The sequence below is a fragment of the Aptenodytes forsteri genome, unplaced genomic scaffold, assembly GCF_000699145.1.
Source record: "Aptenodytes forsteri isolate BGI_AS27 unplaced genomic scaffold, ASM69914v1 Scaffold273, whole genome shotgun sequence".
Lineage (NCBI taxonomy): Eukaryota > Metazoa > Chordata > Aves > Sphenisciformes > Spheniscidae > Aptenodytes > Aptenodytes forsteri.
The window spans coordinates 942,037-964,783 of NW_008795041.1; the positions used below are offsets into that span (position 1 = coordinate 942,037).

The 22,747-nt window shown below is 41.8% G+C and overlaps 1 protein-coding gene across 1 annotated transcript in view; it reads left to right on the forward strand.

Annotated features, from left to right (window-relative positions):
• Positions 1–215: 215 nt before the first annotated feature.
• The window catches only part of REPS2 (RALBP1 associated Eps domain containing 2), a 66,460-nt gene continuing 43,928 nt past the window's right edge, over positions 216–22,747 (forward strand). The window contains exons 1-9 of the mRNA XM_009276928.1: positions 216–362; positions 2,065–2,188; positions 4,434–4,582; positions 6,104–6,227; positions 9,056–9,150; positions 10,949–11,087; positions 13,103–13,166; positions 14,866–15,008; positions 17,835–17,929. Coding sequence (XP_009275203.1) covers positions 216–362; positions 2,065–2,188; positions 4,434–4,582; positions 6,104–6,227; positions 9,056–9,150; positions 10,949–11,087; positions 13,103–13,166; positions 14,866–15,008; positions 17,835–17,929 — 1,080 coding nt within the window. The remainder of the gene's footprint in view (positions 363–2,064; positions 2,189–4,433; positions 4,583–6,103; positions 6,228–9,055; positions 9,151–10,948; positions 11,088–13,102; positions 13,167–14,865; positions 15,009–17,834; positions 17,930–22,747) is intronic.

The window sequence follows — 22,747 nt, forward strand, 5'->3', positions numbered from 1 at the left end:
GGGGAGCTGGCTGGGCTGCAGCCACCGTGCAGGCTCCGTGTCTGTCCTGGGTCAGACCCGATCAGCTGTGCTCTCAACTGTGGCAGGCAGAGCCGGGGCCACTGGCAGAGAATGACCATGCAGGAGGTGTGGGCAGCAGGACTGAGTGAATGAGGAGCGTCCAGGGACGAGTGGAAGGAAGCCAGTACCTGCTTTGGAGTTCAGAAATGGTACCGATGCTCTGCCCAGCCCGCCCAAAACAGTGCCGGTACTGTGATCGGCTGTCCCGGCAGCACGCCCACGCCGCAGGCAGGCAGCCAGGTGCTGCTCCCGCAGCACAGCGGGCATCCGCCTGTGGTGTCAGCTCCTGCCACAGGACCCCGGTAGGCTGCTGTCGGGGGAACCGCTGGTGCAGCAGGACCCTACAGTGGGCAACGTTGCTCACTATGGCAGCGGGGAGCCCTCTGCAACACTGAGGTCTGCACAGTGCCATCCACCGAGGTGGATGCAATGTGCTTGGCTCCTTCCCACACCCTGGACGGGGCGCAGCTCTCCTGCAAGGAGTTCCCCTCTACCTGTTCCTCCCTCCCTGGCACACTCCCATTTTTAATCATGCTTTGGCACCATCCATCTCAGGCACATGCCAAGTGCCCTGCGTTCCCACCGGAAAATAAAAAGTAAGGACAGCAACAGGGGTGGGGGGGTGGGGGGAATAAAAAAAGGCTAGAGTGACTTCAGAAAAAAGCTATGTAGAGGAAAGGGAATGGCAAATGCTGCTGGTTAATTGAAGCTGTCCTCGTACAGAGAATCAATCTCCCTTTTCATCAAGCAGTAAGAGAAAAGAAAGCTGCTTGATACATCTTGTGATCAAGGAATTAAGCCATGCATCTCCAAAACTCGCAGGAAGAGAAGGAAGGCCGAGCTTGCTCAGTCAAAGCAGAAACCACATCCAGAGAAGAAAGAGTTTGCTTGAAGATAACTTTCTTTGATTAGTAAGAATTACCATTCCAAAACATTTTTTCAGTAATGTTTCACCTGACATTTTGCCACTGTGTGTGTGTATGTGTATATATGTACATGGAAAAAAATAAATTAGAAAAAATAGACTATTCATTTGTGCTATTTCTTTATACACGTGATACGGGCATAGTTTCTGTCATGCCGTTGTAGCTTGGGAGCGATCCATGGACGTGGTTTTCTGGTAGAGCAGCACTTTCCCATGAAGAACTGGCACAGCTCTACTGTCATCCTGCACAGAGGCAATGAACCTCGCCAGCCAGGAGACATTGCTGATCTAGGTGAATGTGCTGGTTTTGGCTGGGGTAGAGCTAATTTTCAGGAAAACAATTTGGGGCTTCCCTTTACATCTGGGGGCAATGCGGTTTCGTTCTAACCTCAATGCCCGGCTGAGGTTTGTTTGTGAACATCTGGGAGCTCCGTGGATGGGAGAATTGGCACCTGTGCTTCAAACCTGCTGAAAGCTGTTGTTCGTTTAGCTGTTGTCTGAGCGTGTGAATGTGGAGCTGTTTGCTTCATAGAGGTGGCTGAGCGAAGCAAACAGTGAAGTACATATAGAAATTAAGTTTCAGTGCTGAGACTGTGTTAATTTTTCACAAAGAAAAGTGTTCTGCTCAAGCGGTGCAGAGTATCAAGCGATGGGGTATTTCTTGTGTTGTGTTTATCTTCCGGTTACAGTAATTGTCTGAACTGTTGTTGTATGGGCTAATATTAAGTGCAATTTTCTGTGATTACCATAGCTTCTGTGATGGAAATGTTTTACTGGACAGCATACTTAACAACTTGTCATTTCACCTGCTATTAAAATCATAAATTGTTTTACGATAGCAATGTTAACCAGCAATGCTTCTGAAAAGGATAATAAATAACTACCTGTCTCTGATATACTAAGGGGAATGTGATCAGCGAGTAATGTCCTGAGTTGAAACAAATATGTTTAATAGAAAGCTTTAAATACAACAGGTGTTTTGCATTTTTAAAGAATTTTTTCTTTGTTTATGTCGAGGTGTTTACATTCCCTGGAAGAGTGAAATGCATTTAACCAACAATGTGTCTCTTCTCTCTTAGATTACAGAAGTTTGTGGAGCCAAGCGTGTGGGTTATTTTGGTCCTGCTCAATTTTATATTGCTTTAAAGTTAATTGCGGCAGCGCAGTCAGGGTTCCCAGTACGGATTGAGAGCATTAAGAATGGTAAGTAGCAAATTTTGCTTGCAGCGCTATGCGCTTGTTTTTCACTTTCTTTAATGCTTGTCAGCTCTCCGTGGTGGTAAACTTTTCTTCTGACGTGTCTATGAAACAATTGTATTTTGAGGAGCAGAGAGAGAGTAGAAGGTAATGCTGCATTCTCTAAGTGACTGCTAAAAAAATTGCAGTGAATTACATGTACGGCAAAGCTGAGATGACATCCCCCTCTGGAAGAGGCATTACCAAAGGAATGGCACGAATGACAGCTGATCAGGGCTAGGGATGCATTTCTCTCTCACCTTCAGCCTCTAATCTTGACAGCTGTGCAGAGTGGGAGCTGATCGCTGCTTCAGGTGGAGGCATGTTGCAGGGGGTGTGGGCAGGTCAGGGGTCCCCCTGTGCAGGGCAGCTTGCAACACTCATCTGTTTTTAGCAAATAATCCTGCTGAAGTAAATGGGTAATGGTGACAAAATCATAATGCTTCCTATCAGTAGGTATGAAAAAGTGTATTAGATGTAATTTAAAACAGCTTTGTTCTTCCCAATGAATTGACAGGAATATCAAATGTACCATTTTTGATGGAGAAAAATGCTTCTTAAAAGAAGCTTATCAAACTCAAGCGATGAAGAGAGAAAGCAGGTCCCTTTTAGCTGTGAAACCTTGATAGCGACTAAATGGAAGGAACTTGATGTTCTTGCCTTGGTGATGCACGCTCTGCCTTGGTGATGCAGGGCTCAGGCTTCAAAACACGTGGCTTTTCACTTGGGCTTGAGCCTGAACAGGTTTGAACCCTTAGCTCCCATATCCCAGGCGGGCGTTTGAACTGTGCCATGAGGGCATGCTCTGGGCAAGAGTGCTTGCCACCATCCCACTGAAGGCAGCGATGCAACCAGCCACGAGATCAGAGAGGAGGTAGGAGAGGCGGGACCTACCCGCAGCCTCGCAATCGGGTCACTGCTCCCAGGGCAGTTTCTGCTCTGCTGTCCCTGCTGAGGGCAACAAAATGTAAAATTCACCTATGTTACAAGGCACAGGGAGGGGGTTCCTAGGTCTGCCCCATCCCGGGAGGGGGAGCCGGGCTGGCAAGCATGTGCAGACCTGTGCGGGCTGAGCTCCTGCGGTGCAGAGCTCCTGACCAAGTGGCGGGGATCAGATGTAGCCGGCACGGTTTGGTTCGGTGCCTCGCTGGCAGGGGAGTTCAAACCAGGGGTGAAGCAGGGTGGCCTCAATTTGTCTGTCAGTTTTCTTTACAGACAGCTTGTGCGTTCTCTTTTGCATTGCTGTCCTTTTTAAGGATGTTAATTTGGAGGGGGGGGGGAAACCAACAAAAAACCAGCAAAACCCAACAAACTGAATTAGAAACCTGAACTAAGTGACATTTACTGTGGATGTTTTACAAGTCCAGCATGTGCAAATAATCCACAAATTCGAGTGAAGAAGGGTACTTGCAGTCCTTGTATTGATAACCTGCTTACTTACTGTTACTGAAATGCTACCAGTGTTAATTACATTTTATCTTGGAAATGTATGAGTGCCTTTAGAGTGGGGTTAGTAACGTGCACCAAACTCCGATTGATTTCTTTTTCTTCTTGGTCACAGCTGTAGGTGTAAATGATTACAGAGGTGATGTATGGCTTTGCTCTGTTTTGAGCATTCTGTTAATTTTAGTTGTATTGACCTTTCAGGGTGGCTGTGCACAAAAATAAATGGTGTTTCTTCAAAATAATTGTGAATCGTCTTAAAGGGTGACAAAGTGTCACTCTTCTGCTCTGCAGAGCAGACACGACATGGGACCTTTTGACACGGTCGTCTCACCAGGCCTTGGCGTGATCTCTGAACCCTACCATTTTAATTTGTTCCTTTCATGATGGCAGCATTGAGGATACTGTGATCCCGACTGATTAATTCATCAGTCCTACAGTTTCTGTGGGAAGCTATTCTTTTCATTACAGACAACGTTTTGAAGGCAGGAAATGAGTTTGCTGCTTGCTTTAATAACTCGCACAAGCCTTATTTCTTTTTCTTCGCATGGAGAGATGATATATTAAGCTAGTGAACGTAGCTTTGAGTAACATTCACATTTTTATTAAGACATAAAATAATCACAAGAGTTCCACACTTATGAATGTTACAAAATATAAATAGTACTCTTTTATAGATAAACTTTTCATTGGTTTTACAAGATAATACTACTTAAAGCACTTTTAATGTTCTGTAGTCTCAATTGAATTTTTCTGTCTTTTAATGAAGAATTGCCTCTGCCGCGGTTTATGGCGCTGAAAAATGACAGTGAAGTACGTTACGGGACTCCAGCAGAACTCCATGGAGTTAAATTTCAGGTTCCACATGCAACTTTGGAAAAAAATTCCTACAAAAGAACAGATGAAGGGGACAAACAGGTAACAGGCCCGTCTCCCTCAGGCCAGTATGTCGTTATGCATCTTCCTTTTGGGTCCAGTCCTGTAAATGATTACACTCACATGGGCTTACTCAGTTTTGCAGTACTAGACGGGAGGTGAACTCCTGACATGCAAATAATCCCCATCGGGGTTGTGCTCTGATTTTGATGCATCCCAGTTGCATCCCTGAAGGGAATTTCTCTATATGAGTCTGTATAAAGCTGTCAGCCCTGTGATATTCTCTGTAAGTTCTTTCAGTGTTGTCCTCCTGTTTAGTCCAGCGCTGTTTCTTGGAGAGGACTAGAGGAAGAGCAGCAAACAGAAATCTGTCTGTGAAACAGAGCAGGAAAGTGAGCGATTTCTCATGGCTAGTGTGGTCCTTAGTCACTACAGAAATATTCAGTTGGAGAAGAGGGGTTGAATCACGAGCCACTATTTCTGGGTGGGATGAGGCCACCAGGTTTTCTTCCATTCTAGTCTCCCCCAGGAGTAGTCCAGAAGAAATCTGCTTTTCTTTTGTCCTCAGTGAAACATCATCCCAGCGTCTGTTGTTCTGAGTTGCCCATTTAATAAAGCTGTCTAAGGGAGATTTGTATTACCTGTATTTAGGAGAGTTGAGAGTGCTTATTTCAGATACAAGTGGCTTCACAGCACAACCTTGATTTTCATAATTTTCCCCAGGCCTGACACCTTCTCTTCTGGTACCATATCATGTCATGTTGTAAATGCCTGGTGGCAGGCGCTTTATTGTCCTATAACGCGTGCACACGTTTATCACACGGTGCATTGGCGTGAGTAACGGCATTCCCAGCCTGAGGTCAACCAACGGGAATGAGCTGATGACAGGATACATGGGTGGAATAACAGGATGAGGAAGAAGAGCATGTATGCCTATCTGCCTCTGTGTAGTGACACTGAAGCAGAATGCTGCCCTCAAACCCCTGGCTCCATCTAGGCTATCTGTATTGTGTTATATTTTCCCTTTTACACAGTAAACTGTTTCAGGATCACATCCTCTTCTTAAACAATCTGTAAGTCAAGGTAAAGAGAATGCTGTAGGATAGATACCCAGTGACACCTACAAATCCACAGAGTGCTTAAAGTACCAATTCAGAGATTTATTTTAATTGTTTGTGTTTTATATGAAAAATGCTCTCCCACAAAGAATGCAGTCACCCTAACTAAATGTGTTATGTAAATTCAAAGATACCCACTCACATTAAGCATTCCACATACACTTCTTCAGCATCTTTTGGAAGTAAAATACCTTCAGCTGTTCATTGTAAAGCTCTGCTATGGCATTGCCATGCCTTACCTCTAGAAGGCTCAATACCAAATTCTGTCTTTACCAGCTTTTGTTTTTTAAGGAGCCTTTTCTTGGAAATAAAGGGCCGCAGGGAACTACAGCGTTTGCCTTTTCTTTGTCCATCCTACTATGCGTTCAGATTGCCATGCAGGATTACTTCGTTGTTTTGCTGTCGTCTCAGAATTCCATTTTGTGTTGGTGTGTTTTTGAAATAGGAACCCAAGTCTCCACCGATGTCTCCAATCTGCTCGCCTCCTGCTTCTCCATCTACTTACCAGAGAATACCCTTAAGTTATGGATACGGTAAATCAAGAAGTGGGCTGGAGCAGCAGCATGGAGGTAGGATAAAAATTGGAATGGGCATATTGTATTCAATTCTTTTTTTTTTTTTTTCTTCTCAGCAGCATCCAAATTTCAAATGCAACTGACAATCAACCTAATAATTTTAACATTTAATTAGACCTGTATTTTGGAAAACGATTCAATCATCTAATTCTATTTTGATTGTTCAATGCTGTTCGCTTTCTGGTAAATTAATTAGATTTATGTGTCGCTGCTCACAGATAAATGCTAATACCTAATCTCTGACAAGAACTATGTGCAATATAGCCCAGTGACAGAGTGTGAGTATTTTTAGAGTGCATGATGCTTTTGGTTTCATTAGAGGGGAAGAAAAGCCCAGTCCTGATTTCAGTAGCTGCTATATTAGTTTTCAGATTGGCAGTGAACCTTCCTTTGCAGGAAAGGATAATAATCTCTCTGGTTTCATAATGGAAAGAACAATAGGACATGAATATAAAAACAGTCCCACAATGTAACTTAGGCAAAACAGACAAAAATAAGGCACTACGTAGATGCTCTGTCCTTGATCTCACTACCATTAGAGTAGGTGGCAAAACGCCTTTAGTAAGAGGGTAGTGGGGCAGAAGCCAGTTTTACTAAGGCTTTACAAGCTCCCGTTAACCCTTAGTAAGTTGCCTGTGCTCTCCTAATTACAACATCTGGTGACCAAGATGGTGGCAATAGTAGGCATTGGCGTATACCATCCCTCCATCATCCCTCCTGCTTTCAGTTAGTGTGTTTGCAGTGAGTGAGGAGTGGAGCTTGCTAGTCCTTCAGCTGTTGTCCTCGTTTACAAATGAATGAAAAAACAGAGCTGTTACAACATTTTGAAACTCACTACAGCCATGGTAAGAATGTGTTCATCCTATCAAGTGGCCTTCACGTGAAAATCGTACCAGTACTGAGTCACAGGCATTCATTTTCCAGTTAGCTAAACTGCTGTTTGTTCAGAGATGGGATTTTTCCCCACCTGACCCTTGGCAGAACTGATAAAAACAGTGATGGTTGACTTCCGAAATAAGCAACACTAGCGAGTTTGTCTTCTGGTACGACGCACGTTCTGCTCCGGTGAAGAAGACATGTGGCAGATAGCCCACACGCTGAAGAGCCGGGCAGGAGGTGACCATTGGGAGCAGCCGACCGTGTTGCATGTTGTGCGCTCTGCTGCTTTCTGGGACTCTGTCCCAGATCTGTCAGTGCTGGGGGGGGGGAGGTATTTTGGGTGTTGGGTTTTTTTTCCTCTGAATTTGGTTGCAATCATAACTTCAGTGAAAATTCTCATGGCATCAGCGGCATGCAAAGTGAGTAGAGGCAGCGGCGTCCAATCCAGCTGTCAACTTCTTCTAAAATTAATTATTCAACTGCTTGAATTTTTAAGGTGATAAAATCCTAGAGGTGTAGAACACTATGTTTATTTTCCAGAAAGGGAATCTCTCCTATTTTAATCCCACTGGGGGTACTTCAGCCAAGTGTGTTCTCAGTGGCAGTAAGCGGGTAACATTTTATGGCCCATGCTGTAGCAAGCGCCAGGCTAGGTGACCCGCTGGTTCTTCCTGGCCTTTAAGATTAGGACCCTTCCACTTTCCTGAAGAGCAGTCGAAAGGGTGGGTCTGAAAGCCACCGCGTTAGTGTATGCGCAGGAGGTGCTAGTACCACAGCGCTGAGCTGGGTGGGCTGTTCTGTACTCCAAGTCTGACCCTGAAACGGGACAGTGTGTCTTCAAGGGCAGCCCTTCGCACTGCAACCGTGACTATGTACTCTTTTTTTTTTCTTGATAGTTTTGGAAGTTTTTCTTGGTAGCAAACGCATAGCAGAGTGGCCTTGTGCTTAAATCTCCTCTCCAAGGGCATCTGTATGTTTCCCAACTTCCTTCCTGTGTGGTGTTCCCCCCCCGCCCCAAAATTAGAAGTTACTTGTACAGGCATAAAAATAGATACCAATACAGGATAAGGCCACTCAGGAAAGCAAGGGTGATAGGGCTATGATTCTTAAGGTCTTCCTGAGCTCAAAATTTTTAAGATTTCTTGGTCTCGCTTTTCATCGAGTCTTTTAAGTTCTGTCTATCTAATGCAGACTGTCTTTGTAGTGGTACATTTTAAATAGGCTGGCAGCAGAAGTTTTCAGCTCTGTAAGAGTTTGCGAATGAGTTGCCTTTGTGTTTGCATACTTGACCTATTTTTAAAACATTGTTCTTAAACAAGCTGTTATGTCACCGCTTACTATATTTGCTGCAGTGGAACGTAAGTGACTTATTTTAGCAAAAGAAGAAGTAATTGTTACTTTTCTTTACTAGCTTTACTGCAAATAATGTGAAGTGGTGAGTCGTGTATTTTGATTTTCAACAGAAATTAGGGAAGGGGTAAGAAGACTATATGGAAAATTAGTGATGTACTGTTTGATAGCATTGTCAAAGCATATTTTTTTGCAGCTCAGTTGAATTATATCTTCTTATTTGTAATGCCTTCTTGTGCTATATGTGGCTGTAAGTATAAAAAAATGTATACAGATATAAATAGGCTTCTTAAATATGTATTTCAACATGATGAACAATGATTTCGGTATCTAGTAATATATAACTGACAGTTACTATCAGTAATGTCTGAAGAAGAATGATGTAATGTGAAAGACAAGTATGTGGCTGGAATTTTGTTGCAGAAGACAAAATGGACTTTGATACTGTGATACTAGGTTCACAAGCTAGATTCTCGACCTTGTGGTATTTAATTATTTCCTTTAGCCTAATAGAATCTTTTTGATTATCCTTTCATTTATATACTATTTTATACTATTATATTATTAAAATTTACTATTTTAAATGTCTGTAGCTCCTTATGAAGTCAGACACTCTACTCACCAGCAAGATGGACCATCATCAGGGAATTATGGAGCCAAACCTGCACACTGTTCAACTCTTAATCGGGTAATGAATTTTGTTTTTCTTTAGTAGTACTATTAATAAAACAATAGTGAAATTAAAAAAAAAAGGCAGAAGAATTCTCACTTCAAAAGTGAAGTGTTCTCCATGGTGTTTTCAGACTAGAGGCTGAAGTGTGCTTTTTTAGTATATGAAAAAGAAAAAAACAAAGCTGATGGGAAGGAGAAATTAAAATAAATAATCCAATTAATTAAATTGCTGAAGCTAAGTAGAATGAGAAGGACCAAATAGCATAGATAGGAAAACTAGACTGAGAATCTTCAGTTCAAAAGTAAAAAAAAAAATTGAGGTTATCCTAGCAAAAATAAAACATTTTAATTTAAAATAGATGAGGTTTCACAGAGATTCCTGCTTGATTTAGAATGCCACCTATAACACATGCACAGAATTTATGACCTAATATTCTGCGTATTCTGTTTTTATTCCTCAGTTGGTTAAATCGCATCTCAAACAGAATAAATGAATTTCTGGATATTTGTTTGCTTTTATGAGATGGGTCCTATGTTTTCCTGCTGGTTGCAAAAGCAGATCTTTCCGATGTTCCAGTATGCCTGCTGTGCAGTGACTATGCAAACAGGTAGTTTGCCCTATGGAAGGACAAAGCTCTCCTAAGGGAGAGCGTTTCCTAGATAAATAAGACTCAAAGACTCTGTCCCTTTTCCCTAGTGCTAGGGAAGTGCTACCACCCCACAGCCATAATAAAATGTCACCTGAGCCTCGGGAAAAGATCTACAGGTAGTGTCACATAATTTGTGCTAACTTGAAATGAAATTGGGTGCATTTGTGTAGCACTCTGCAATGAAAATTAATTTACTGCTTTATGATGTTGCCTGTTTCGGGGATCTCGATGTATTTCAGAACCGGTGTTTTGCGTTTGAGTCTTAGGAAATGGACAGGTAGGTCAGAGAAAGGGTTGCGGGGCTGGTTGGAGCCTGATTATTGTTCATTCAAAGCCCTCCCTCTTTAAGAGTGTTGTCATCCAGGCTTAAATCTTGAATACTAAGTCATTCCAGTTTAACAAAGGCACAAATTGTACCGGCAGCCCGCTTCTAGACACCACCACCCAACCTCCCTTAAACAAGTCAATCAGAAAGCAAAGACATAAATGGATAAAATGTCCTTCTCCTCCGGAATATTTTTTTTTCTGAAGGAGAATTTTTACCTAAACCATGGGAAGTGACAGAAGGTTGAGGAGGTCTGCAGGGGTTTGCATGTCTCCCTGGCTCGGCATAATGTGTGCAGAGTCACCTGGGTGAGCGGGGGGTCCAGAAGCAGTATAGCTCCGTAGTTACAGCACCACTCCTAGACTGTATTTAGGAGTATGTATTTACATAGTTTCTTAGCAGAGCTAAATTTTCACGCACCCTGCTGCATAAATACAGCTTTAGGTCCTTCACTGGTTCCATCCGTTTCAGGTGTACAGTATGCAAGTTCAGGGTTGTAATGCATGGCAGCCAAAATGAACCCCCAAAGTGAATCCAGAGGTAGTGAGATGTGACTTGGACTTTCTTTTTTGCGGTCAGCAGTAGTAAGATTTCCTTTTTCTTTAAGCTTCAGTCATGTAAACTTCCTTTAATTGCCTGGTTAAAGATACCTAATATTAGCCTCAGCTTTAACAGATAAGAAGCGGGACGGTAATCAGGGTGGCCATTTCTGCTTCTCATCTTTTTAAAACACGTGTCTGCTAATAGAAGAGAGTGAATCTGGTTTCTTGAGGTTGCCAGTGCCCTGCTTGACCCTTCTGGCCCCTGCCTGCGGCCGGTGCCAGTGTCCCTCCCTTCAGTCTCTTTCAGCGGAGCGGGAGCAGCAGGACAGCAGCGCCCACTACTCGGATGACCCTTGGAGGATAACGGAGGAGCAGCGAGACTACTACATCAACCAGTTCAGGTCCCTGCAGCCCGACCTGAACTCCTTTATTTCAGGTAACTTTTACCAAACACTGTGCATGTTGAGTAGAGGGGACCAGGCTGAGAGGTGAGAAGTGTTAAGTAGATAGATTAATTCTTTTTTCTCTCTGGAGTGAGTTTATGAGAAAGAGTTGATTGTGTCTTCTTTTTAAAGGCAGACAACTCAAAGAGCAAACCAATACTGTGGCCATTATGTTTTTTCCTAAACATCCTGATTTTAGAAAAATAATTACATTTGAGGGAGAAGTGTTGGCAATTCAGTAAAAATTAAAATGAGCTCTCTGTATTTGATCCACTATATTTGTGAATCACACCTGCAGTGTATATTGAGCTAAGTAACCTCTTAGGGTTGTGCTTGCTTTCCCAGCACAAATGTGGCAGCATCCGTGTGGTGAAAGTGAAGTGTACAGTTAACTATCTTGTGTGGTCAAGCCTGAGTGTTTATGGCTCTGAGGGACTGAGATTTTGACCTTTAGGCGATTAAAAGCAAAGCCTGGAGAGCACACACATGGTAAAAGCATTGTTAACAGCGTATTGAGATTGCGTTTCCATCCTGAATAGGAGGATCAGGCTGCTCGGGGGAGGAGTCACTGCAGGTACAGACAGTTGGTCTGGCAAGGAAGACATCACAGGTTTTAAAATGAGACAGCTTTACTGAGCCCTGCTGTATTACTGGGGTTCAGGAGCCTTGGATCCAGCCAAAAGTTTAAATAAATTACCTGCTATTGACAGAAATTAGTGCTTCACCAGTTCTTTGCCTCAGTTAAGTTTCCTTCATATAATTTACTTGAAAGAGAAAATGGTTGTTCAACAACAGTGTATTTCCTCACAGACTTATATATATCTGTAACTGTGTATGTATGTATATATGCATATACAACCTCTCAGGTAGCAGTGCATTTTCATTTATGTTGAGCAAGATTCTCAGGCAGTCCTTGCACATCCAAAATTACTGTTTATAAACAATAAATTTGAGCTTCCACAACATCCTAAAATAGTTAAGCTGTAGAAATCCTTGCTGCAGGGTGATACAGATGCTAGAGGTTTGTCCAGGTTTAAGAAGTTATTTGAGAAATCTGTGATTGAAAAACCTGTCAGAAGTTACTGAATATTGAAGTGCTGCTGGTTGAGAAAGTTCCTGAATCGCAGGTGGTCAGAGGTTGGGGATATTCTGGAGCTACGTTATTATCACGTGGCTTTGTCATGGTCACATAGTCCTCTCTGGGCATCCAGTGTTGCAGAGGACATGCTGTGCTAGGTGAGTCTTGGACCTGCCCCAGTTATGGCTTTTCTTATGCCCTGCAGTGGGTGATCTGACCTGAATGCGCAAGGAGAAGAGTGGTGTAGACCTTAGAAGTCTCTGAATTACGTTGCCTTACGTTTTGTAAGCCTATATGCAGGAAGGGCTTCCAGGGTACAGGGATCTTGTGCTACCCCTATAGTCTGTCTGTATGGGATGGTGAAATAATGGGTTTATTAGCTAGGAGAAGAATGAGAAGGGCTGTTGTGGCAGGATGAGTGAGAATGCCTGCAGCAGGACAGTAGCTGTGTGCTATCTGAATCTCCTGGGGTTTTTTTCCCTTTTTTTTTTTTCTTCCCATAAAATTTGAGCCACTGCAGGGAAAAGTCATGGTTGAAGCAGCATCTTGGGAGAGCAGTGCAGACGCTACAGCGCCGTACTGCCATACACATGGCTTCTGGGTGAAGCAGAGCCGTTTGTGTCTGTTATTTCATCACTGGTGACATACTAATTACACTGGTCAGAATCACTAGTACTAAAGTGATTTTTTTCCTTTATTTATTTTTCCCATATGGAGGGAATGGGGAAATGAGGTCAACAGCTCTGTCTGGCTTTCTTTGTCACTTATTCAGCAAGAGACAAATGGTCCAACAGCTATATTAGCATCCAGTTAATCTGAGTGTCTCTCGGATGTAAAGTAACCAGCTGCTTCTGGTGCGGCAGCCCTGGCCAAAGGTAAATAACTGGAGAATTAATTTCCAATGGTTGATAAGGCACGGTTTCCCAACAGGTTCCGTGGCAAAGAATTTCTTCACAAAATCAAAGCTGCCCATCCCAGAGCTTTCTCACATCTGGTAAGTACTGTAATAGTGTTGGGGATGTGTATCCTGTTTTTTTAAAAGACGCTTAATTCAAGAGTTCTTGTTAAATTTTAAAAAGTGTCTTCAATTATAATTATTGCTCTTATCTCCAGAATCACTTTCAGGCCCAAGCAGCAGGGTGCTCATTGCTCTTCCTGACACGCTTGTTTTCCGGAGAGATGTTCGCCTACTCAGCAGGACTGGGAAGGTTTGAACAGCGATATAACTGAGAGCTGTTCTTAAGTATATTGTAAGCAGCATCATTAGCTCAACAAACTGACATTTTTCATGAACTGACACACAGGAGAAGCACCTCTGGAATGTTTTAGATGTGTTGTTGGTTTTATGTTTCTGGCTGTGTTTTGCCAGAGGAGGCCTAATTAATGCCTAATTTTTAGTAAGTACAACTACATAATTCATCAGTGCTTTTCTAATGAACCAGTACACTTACTTTTAATGAGCTTATTTAGAAATGATTGTGGATGGAACTGTACATGATAAAATTTGACAAGGATTCTATTGTATTTTCATAAACAACATGGTGCTTTGTAGTTCAGTGTCATCCTTGCATCTGGGATAAGAAGAACAGACAGTTTTAAACGTTGATCAGAAATGCTGATAGAGGTTTTACTTTTGTATATGCTTTTATGAAGAGAGATGAGAAGAAACGCTTGCAAGAGCCTAAACATCTGTCGGGGTCAAAGAATATGTCTGGAATCTTTTCAAAGCGGACTGTCAGTTGTGAAAATAAAAAAAAAAAAAAAAATTGAAGGAAACATAGTGTTGGGGGAAGTGAATATTGGAATTTAAGATTACTTAAGAAGAATGGATTAACCCAATATGTTAACAAAACACATTTTATTTCTATTGTTGACACAAGTTGTCCTCTGTGTAAAATTTAAAGAAAAGTATTCCTTTCTAGTAGATAATTACAAGTTTGTGATGATGTGATTTATCAGGTTGTGTTGCTGTGTTAAACACGTGGGATGTTTCAGTCTTTGTCACTATAACCTCAACAGCTTGAAAAATGCTCATTACTTTCAAAGAGTAGGAAGTTATATGTTTGTGTTAGTCCATGTGCTCATGATAAAACATTACTCAATTCTGGCAAAGAGTTAGTTTATAAAATTGAATTCTTGAATTTCTGAAGTCCAGTTTTACTGTTTGAGAAGCATCCTAGAATTAGAGAGAACTGCTTTAGTGAGAAGTTCACAATAACATTTAAACTTGTCAAGAGCATTAATTTAGCTCTTTTCTTGAGGCTAGTCAATGGTGCTAAGTAACCATTGCTGAAGTCCGTTTTTAACTTTTTCTGCTTGAACTGGTTTAAGATCCTGCATTGGATTGGCCAGAAGTGCTTCCAACCACTGGAAAATTAATTTCACCCTTGGAAGTACAGGATATGTATTTCATGTTATAATATATACATACCATCATATTGTATGGTACAATGTATCTCAAAAAACGTACTTTATTAAAAAAGAAAAAAAGCGGTAAGTCAGTACTAGAAAACTAGCTTGCTTCATTTTCCCCAAGACAAATGTCCAAGTTAGGATCAAGTGCAAATGACAGAGATGCTTGTCTTGCATTAAAATACCCCTTCTCAAAGTTGCATTCCTGTCTCCCCCATGATTGCACACATATGTTTCCCTGAGGTAGTGACTTGGAAAATGTGTGCCTGTCTTACCCACAGGGAACTGAGCGATGTGGATTGCGACGGGGCGCTGACACTCCCGGAGTTTTGTGCCGCTTTCCACCTTGTAGTTGCGAGGAAGAATGGTTACCAGCTGCCAGAGACGCTGCCGGAGACGCTGCTGCCCGAGTACCTTCAAGCAGGTAATGTCCCTGCGGCAGGTCTTGTTCCTGTAGCCGTCTCAGGAACCCAGCGTCCATGTAAGACATGTTTCATTTTCCATCCTGCAGGTAGGACGGGTTTCTACGCTGCGTAATGGCTCTCCGGTTGCTTTTTAATGCATGAGTTTTTAATTGTGCTTACAAAGCAATTGCTGAAGAAGGAATTGTATAAAAGCACAAAATAGTGATGCAAAGTGTAGCAGTTACCTACCTCCTAATGTCTGCCTCTTTGCTCCAGTGTGCTTCAGGTGTCATTATAGCTAAAGTGGCAGATGATTACCTGTAGCAAAGATAAACCAACAAGACTTACATAGTTTTTAACTCTTTTGATGATTTTTCCCTTAAGTATCTTGCCTCTTGAAGCTGTGTTGAAAACAATACTGGACTGCTTTAGAACTTACTATGCTAATATATTTTGTTAGATGCAGTTACTGGTTGTATCAAAGGTGGAATTTTTTTGTAATCCACAGATTCTTCTTTAAGTAATTTGCAGTAACGATACAACAGTTTGCGTATCACAAGGATAAATTAATCCAAAATACAACATACCTCAGTATCAATGTGCGGTGAGAGACCTGCCCTTCCATTTGTTCTCTTCAGTTATGTCTCCTGTAATTATAAATGAACATTGAAATATAAACTGTTCCATCTAAAAAATGTGCATGTCTTTCTAGGGCAAGGAGGATTAATCATAGATCATAATTACAGTGCTAAGGGATAATATTTAAGACCTAATAAAATCTCCATTAAATTTGATGACACTGAATATATTAAAAGACAGGAAAAAAGCAAATCAAGCTGTAGTTAGGAAAATTAAATGTTCACCCTGTATCAGATTTGTGAAAATTTCTGGTGGAGTCGTGTTCCTTATCCACTATCTTCATATCCAAGGGGAGAAGCTCCTGTAAAACTTGCACCTCCAAGTCTTCATCACTTTTAGTCTCTCTAATTACATTCCCTTGTCATAATTACAACCACGCTTTTCCCTCCAGGACCACCACTTTGTTCGCTACTCTCATGCCTGTTCTCATCATAAATTAGCTTGTAAGCTCCTCCATGCAGGTTCTTGTTGGTGTGTCTTCACATTAAGGCTTTTTGGGGAAAACTGCAATGGAAATGGCTATCTCTAATAGTAAGGGATCATTACGTCAATGGGAGGAAGAGCATGGTAAGCTGTGGTTGTTCCCTGGGAGTCCTCTTTTTCCCGAATTTGTCCCTTTCAGCACTGGGGTCTCTACCATTTTCTTAGAAGATTATTGTTTCATGGTGTTGCACACAACCAAGCATTTCAAGCTGATCTACGTGGAGGAGGTGGAGGGACTAATTGTTTGTTGTGGGCACTCTAAATACCTCAGCTAATATGCTAATTCTGGTTAGCTTGAGGGTCTGAAAATGTCTCGTGCTTGTTGTGCTGCCTAGTCAGGATTCAGAAATCTGTCTTTTGAAAGACTTGCATTAATAAAAAGCAGAACATCTCAACACACTGTAACACCGTGAATCACAAGAAAGCATAGAGCCTTGGTTGTATCAACTTCCGAAATGAAAACATCGATAAGTAAGCAAGTGCCTCATACACTTACCTAAAATGTCAAAAGAAATTTCAAAATAAACTTTTTGTTTTCATAATTTGATTTCTGTGAAACTTAGATTTTTTTTTTTTTTTTTTTGGCTTGTTAGGAACCCGATGAAGATTACTGGAAACTGTTTTTCATTAGGTGGTTGTATTAGTTTCAGAATGAGGCAGAATTTGGTTCAAGTGAAATATTTGCATCTGATAAGAGTGTTAAAGCTTCAGATAAAGTGACTTGGAGCATAAGACAGAGCATTTAAGAATGAATTAATCTTGCTAGCTTTATGGCTTGTTCTATAAACTGCAAGCACAGGGCCAAATGCTATCCTGGCACAGCTCCATTGACAATTTGATCCGCCACCTTCTTTTCTGAAAGTTTTTATTAAAACTAATTTACAGAATCTGTAAGGCTATTTGCCCTGTATGTAACCCACTGTATTGTAAATTAAGACAGATTTGTAAGAGCTTAATTTATTCAGATAAACTAGATGCTAGCCAGAAACTAGAAATTTGACGTGAGAACTGGTTATTCTGCCTTTCAATATATTGATCTTAAAGAAAAGCTGTTTTCCAGCTGTTAAGACTGATTTATCTCAGAGGAACTAATCCCAGAGTGATATCAGTAGAAGGACCTGAGCTTGTGGAATAGAAATTAGGGTCTTGTGAATATTCCTGTGAGAAGTTAGAGTCCCGTCCCCCCCCCGGCTTTTTTTCTTCCTGCTCTCAATGCTGTTTAGTTAAAGATGGTATGTAATGCAGCATCTACTGTGTTTAGTGTCCTTGGTTTTTGCTGGCCTTCAAGTTCAGTGTATAATGTCGATTCTACTATACTTTTCGGTATTCAAAATGTCAAAAGTTGGAGTTGGAGGTTTGGTAAGTACCTTTAACATTCCTAAGACAGCAAGGTATAAACTATAAGGCCAACTAACTTGATACTGGACTGTGAGGAGGAAAAATGCAAATAAACGGTTGTTGTTTGGCAGTTAATGTTTACTAAAAATCACTTCTTCCAAATTTCACCATTATTTCTACAACAGAAATTAACGTTATCCCTTTCGTAACATTGAATTACTCAAAATACAAGACAAGGATTTTCTTCATGGTGTTTGTCATTCGTGGCTTATAGATCAGCTCTGATATGTAGAAACGAAGGGTAATATGATGCTGGAACAGGTTTTTAAGAACTGTGTATTAACCAAAGACTTGGCATGTCTCCTTCCCCCCCACCCCCCCTGCAGCTTCTTTGAAGCCCATGCGTGACTGCGCACTATTTGATTCTTACTCTGAGTCGTTGCCAGGCGGTCAGCAGACTCGGGACTTCAGTCGGACTGAGGTAAGAAGGCATAAGCAGGGTAGTTACCTTGCAGAGTGCAGAGGAATAGCCCAGCTTCAGAATGACTGTGGTATGCGTAGCAGCAGAACTGCGAGTCTTTGAGAGGACTTCAGGAGTCTCTAAGTGTGCCATTAAGCCATCTCAGCCCCCTCTCTCAGCAATTCGTTCAGTGTGTGGAAAGGGCTGACAGGTTTTTCATAAGATATTCCCACGTAACAGAGTTCACAGTCGTCATTGAGGGACTCCAGCCTTGTGCGATGATGTCTGCAGAGAAATAGACCTTAGCTGTTCGTGTCCCACGGGGCTGCATTTGGCCCTCCGGCGTTGGGAGCCAGCGATGAGGGGCAGAGCCCATGCTGCAGGAGGGGCGGTGTGGTGCAAGGACAGTGCTCAGGTGAAATCTCTCCTGAACCTGAATTGGTTGAAAATGGCAGGCTTCGGGTGCAGACCTTGTTCTAGTCAGGCACTCCTGACCATGTAGCTCTTGAGTGTTTCTTCCATTTACAGTGCTCCACTTCCACACTCGCTCCCCCAGTTTTGATGATGAGAAGAAGAATGTCTTGGCCTGTCCTGATTCCTTGTACTTTGCTTCTTTGGGGACTGAAACTGTCCCAGATTTTGTACAGTATGGACATGCATAGTTCTGTTCTAAGTGATTCAGTCTCCATTTTAATATCCAGCCTTTTCATACTCTAAAGAACTACCATCTAGGGGTCTAGGTAGTAATTGTAAGGAGCCAGGAAGAGTGTTTTGAGGGAAGAATGGAGATCCGTTGTAGCAATACCACAACAGATACCAGCCTTGTAATGGAAGACTGTTGCAAGCAAAACTAAATTAAGGAGAAGAGTTTATCACTGAGCTTAAAACCCAAAACTTTAAAGATCCCGTAAAGCTGAACTAACCACGGCCACAGAGTTGTGCCTGGATATTGCGACTCTGAATACATACGCTGTGGGATTTAAGGATTTAGTATTTAAGGTAGTGAATCAACTGGCAGACAGGCTGCAAGAACGGGCCCTTCTGACGCTGCTTCCAAGTTAAAAAGTAATGGTATGTCATGGCAGCTCAGCAAGGCTGTTCTCCAGTTATTTCCTCCCTATGCCTTGCTCTGGGGAGTTCCTGGGTCAGAACCCAGCCGTTCCCTCATCAAATTCAGCTCGGTGGTAGCAGCACCACCAAACAGACTCTCCTAAGCTGCTACAGAGCGCAACGTTCGCTTTGGGCAATGCTGCAGCCAATGTTTTGAGCATCCCGTTTATCTTTTGGAGCTGTTAAAATATATGCAGTCTCCCTGGGTGGTATTGCTCTCTGTGCAGCAGCTTGGCCAAAGTACAGCAGTCATACTGGGTTTTGAAAGCAGCGCCGCTGTCCTGGTAGTGCGGGCTGCTGGTACATTGGCAGCGTAGGTAGGTCCTTTACCGTAGCAGAACGGTCTTGTCCCTTGCATATGGCCTTATTTCGGAAGGGGGGTTCGCAGGGGGCTGCGAGATTGTGCCACAGGCCACGCTGCACTGGCACTTCTTCACTGTGCGGTCATGTGGCAAAGCTCAACAGTCCCTTGAGAGTGTGCCTCATTAGCATACATGCATGTTGGTTTGCAATTTAAACAAGCATAAGAGGCAAAATTCAAGGTGATTTGCATTGAAAACTCATTTTCTGATGTCAGCATGTCTGTGTATGTACGTATATACATAGCTCCATTTCCAGACTGCAGTAAGAGTCAACTGAGTATTTGAGTTAACTTGATGCATCAGCTTAAGATACTCGATTTTAGAGAGAATTATTTGTCTTCTGCTTAAAAACTGTCACGTCCCTGTTAGGATGGGGGTTTTTTTGGCGGTAAGCAAAACCCCTGAGTGTCAGCTTCTCTTTTTCACTTGTGTTTTCACGTGCATGTACAAATACACATGTATATATTAAAAAAAAAAAAGAGATACAATATATAATTAAATTACATTAAAAATACATAATTATGTATCTTTTATACATATAATTAAAAAGCTTCAGTTTATGTAACTTCTTGACTTCAGAATCTACATCAGTATCTCTGTGGCCTAGGGAGCCCTTGTTTTTGTTAGGATACTGGCTTTGCAAGTGATTACCCAGATATGCAAAGTGGTCTTTGGTTATTGCAGAGTTGTGAGGAAGTTTGCTCTTTAGTAGCGCAGGCCTTGGGGCTGTGAGATTAGAACGTTCTTTTACATATTTCAGAAAGCTCAGAAATCTTGCTTTCAGAGTCATCTTGTGTTTCTTAGACATAAAATGTCATTTCAGTAACCTAACCATTACAATTTTATAATCTTATTAAATGTCTGTTTTTAGGCTCTTCTTGTTTGTGGTCCTTGAATGTATGTGCAGAGTAAGGATAAATCTAGAAGGAGATGATTTCCTAAGCAATTAAATTGTATGGTTTTTTGCTTTTTAGATTTTTCTGCTGCAGTGGAGATAATAGTAGGAATATTATAGTAATAATTAAATAGCTGTAGGGGGTATACAGCACAAAACGTAAAAAACCCAAACAAGCAACAAGTCCCCCATTTTAGGTTTAATTTTTAATTCGATTTTCAGCAGTTAAGCTTTCAGACCTCTTCTGCCTTATCTCTGCGCTCTCCTCCTTGAGACATTCTCACCATAACTGCTAATAACTTGCAGATTACTGTGCTGCCTTTGTAGTCAGATAATGTTCTTGGGGGAACAGTCGGATCTTCTGCTCCATTCCTAGGTTCTGCAAGGTGACAGGATGTTCTGCAAAATCAGGTTTGTTTTTTTTTATGGCTAGGTTGAAAACGAAGAAGAATCTGTGGCATGATTGACTGCTGGCTAAACACAGATAGTTTTACCTGACTATGTCACGATTGTTTGGCTGGTTTTGCTCCATTTCTTCACTGTCTGGGTCCTAGACATGCAGGGCAAAGCTCTCAATTGGTTTGTTTCAGGGCCTTGTTATTTTGGTCCTTTGTTATCCAAGATTAATGGACTATAAAATCTCTTCTCAAAACTGATTTGAGAATGATTTTTGCCTTGATTTTTTTTTTTGTTCAGCTGATGTTTTTATGTTTAGAATTAATACACTGAATGAGTATCATTTGGAAGGTCAGTAATTCATCTCCCATTCATCTCCCTCTGTGGGAAGTGCAGTAATTCACTGCTGCAATTTATTTGTAGCTTGGCTACTTGAGGAGATATAGTTTAGATACTTGATCACTACATTAAAAATATTATATTACCCATGCAATGAGTTACGCATTATCTCCATGTCTTTGTCTCTTTCCATGTCTTTGTCTCTTTCCACCTATCATCAATTCAGGCTGTTTAATTTAACTGCAGAAGACCATTTTTACTGTGCCTGCTGAACTACAGTACTGCAATGGAAACAGTTCTTGAATGCATCCATAAAGAAAATAATGGCAGGAGACAGGTCGCCTGAATGCTAGGCTTTGTTAAACTTACAAAACAGAAAGACTGCTAATGTTATGCTCGAGAATGACAAGGGTGACTGCTTGTTGTTAACCAAGGAGGTTTTGTCTTCCCATTTTTTTCTCTCAAGTTTTTGTCTCCCACTCTGGTTCTGGTCTGTCTTTTCCCTTTTTTTTTTTTTTTTTTTCTTTTCCATTCCTTTGGCTCTTTTCCACAAGCTTTCTTGCTGCCAAAAGCTTAAAGATAAGACATGAGATTTTGCGCTATATGCATAAAATGACTGGCTGGGGCTGCTCTAAACTCCCTCAGAAATGCTCACAGTTCATTGAAATTTGTGAGAGTCATTCCATTGATTCAAGCATGCACTGAATTAGGTCTTTAGTCTGATGCTCTTTAGAGTGTCAGGGCTAGCTAGGGATGTGAAGTGTTTTGTTCAAACATTTTCAGAGTCCTCAAGCCATATTTTTGCTATGTTGCTTCCTCAGAAGCATTAGGGAATCCCACGTGCAACTTTATAAAATAGATCTCATTGCCCTTTACTCTGGACTTGGCCTTCTTGAATTACTGACTTGAGATTTTCTTTGCTTTTTTTTTTTTTTAATGTCTGCAAAATCTATGTTTCTGAATTTTATTTTTTTTAGACCCAATGAATTCTAACCTCTTCCATGCTCCCTGGGAAGAAAACAGCATCACTTAATATTTAGGGAAGCTTGGGGTTTCTGACATGTGCTTTATTGTTGTTTTGGCTGCAGCATATATCCTTGTTCTTACAGATAATGGTAATAGAATTGGTTTCTGGTTCCTTCTTGTGAGCTATGCAGCAGAAGTTACAAGAACAACAAATGCCTACCTATATAGTATAAGTTGCTGCTGAAATAAAGAGAAGTTAAGGAATAAGGTTGGGGAGAAGTTCCCTGTTTTCCCATCAGAGGCCTGAACGGGCCTCCCGCAGACATGCTGATGAAATTTGTTTTTCCCATCTCAATGACTGCATGTTGAAAGAAAAGAGTAGTCCAAGGACCAGCCACCTCAGCCGGAAGACTTCAGATGCAGAACTACATGGCTCTGCAGTACGGCTTGAGTTTTGACTAGAGAGACTGTTCTGAGTGAGTCCTGATGAGGCTGCACCTCGAATACTGTGTTCAGTTTTGGGCCCCTCACTACAAGAAGGACGTTGAGGTGCTGGAGCGTGTCCAGAGAAGGGCAACGAGGCTGGTGAGGGGTCTGGAGAACAAGTCTTCTGAGGAGCGGCTGAGGGCACTGGGGTTGTTTAGCCTGGAGAAAAGGAGGCTGAGGGGAGACCTCATCGCAGGGGACACCCGTCGCTCTCTACAACTCCCTGAAAGGAGGTTGTAGCGAGGTGGGTGTCGGTCTCTTCTCCCAAGTAACTAGTGATAGGAC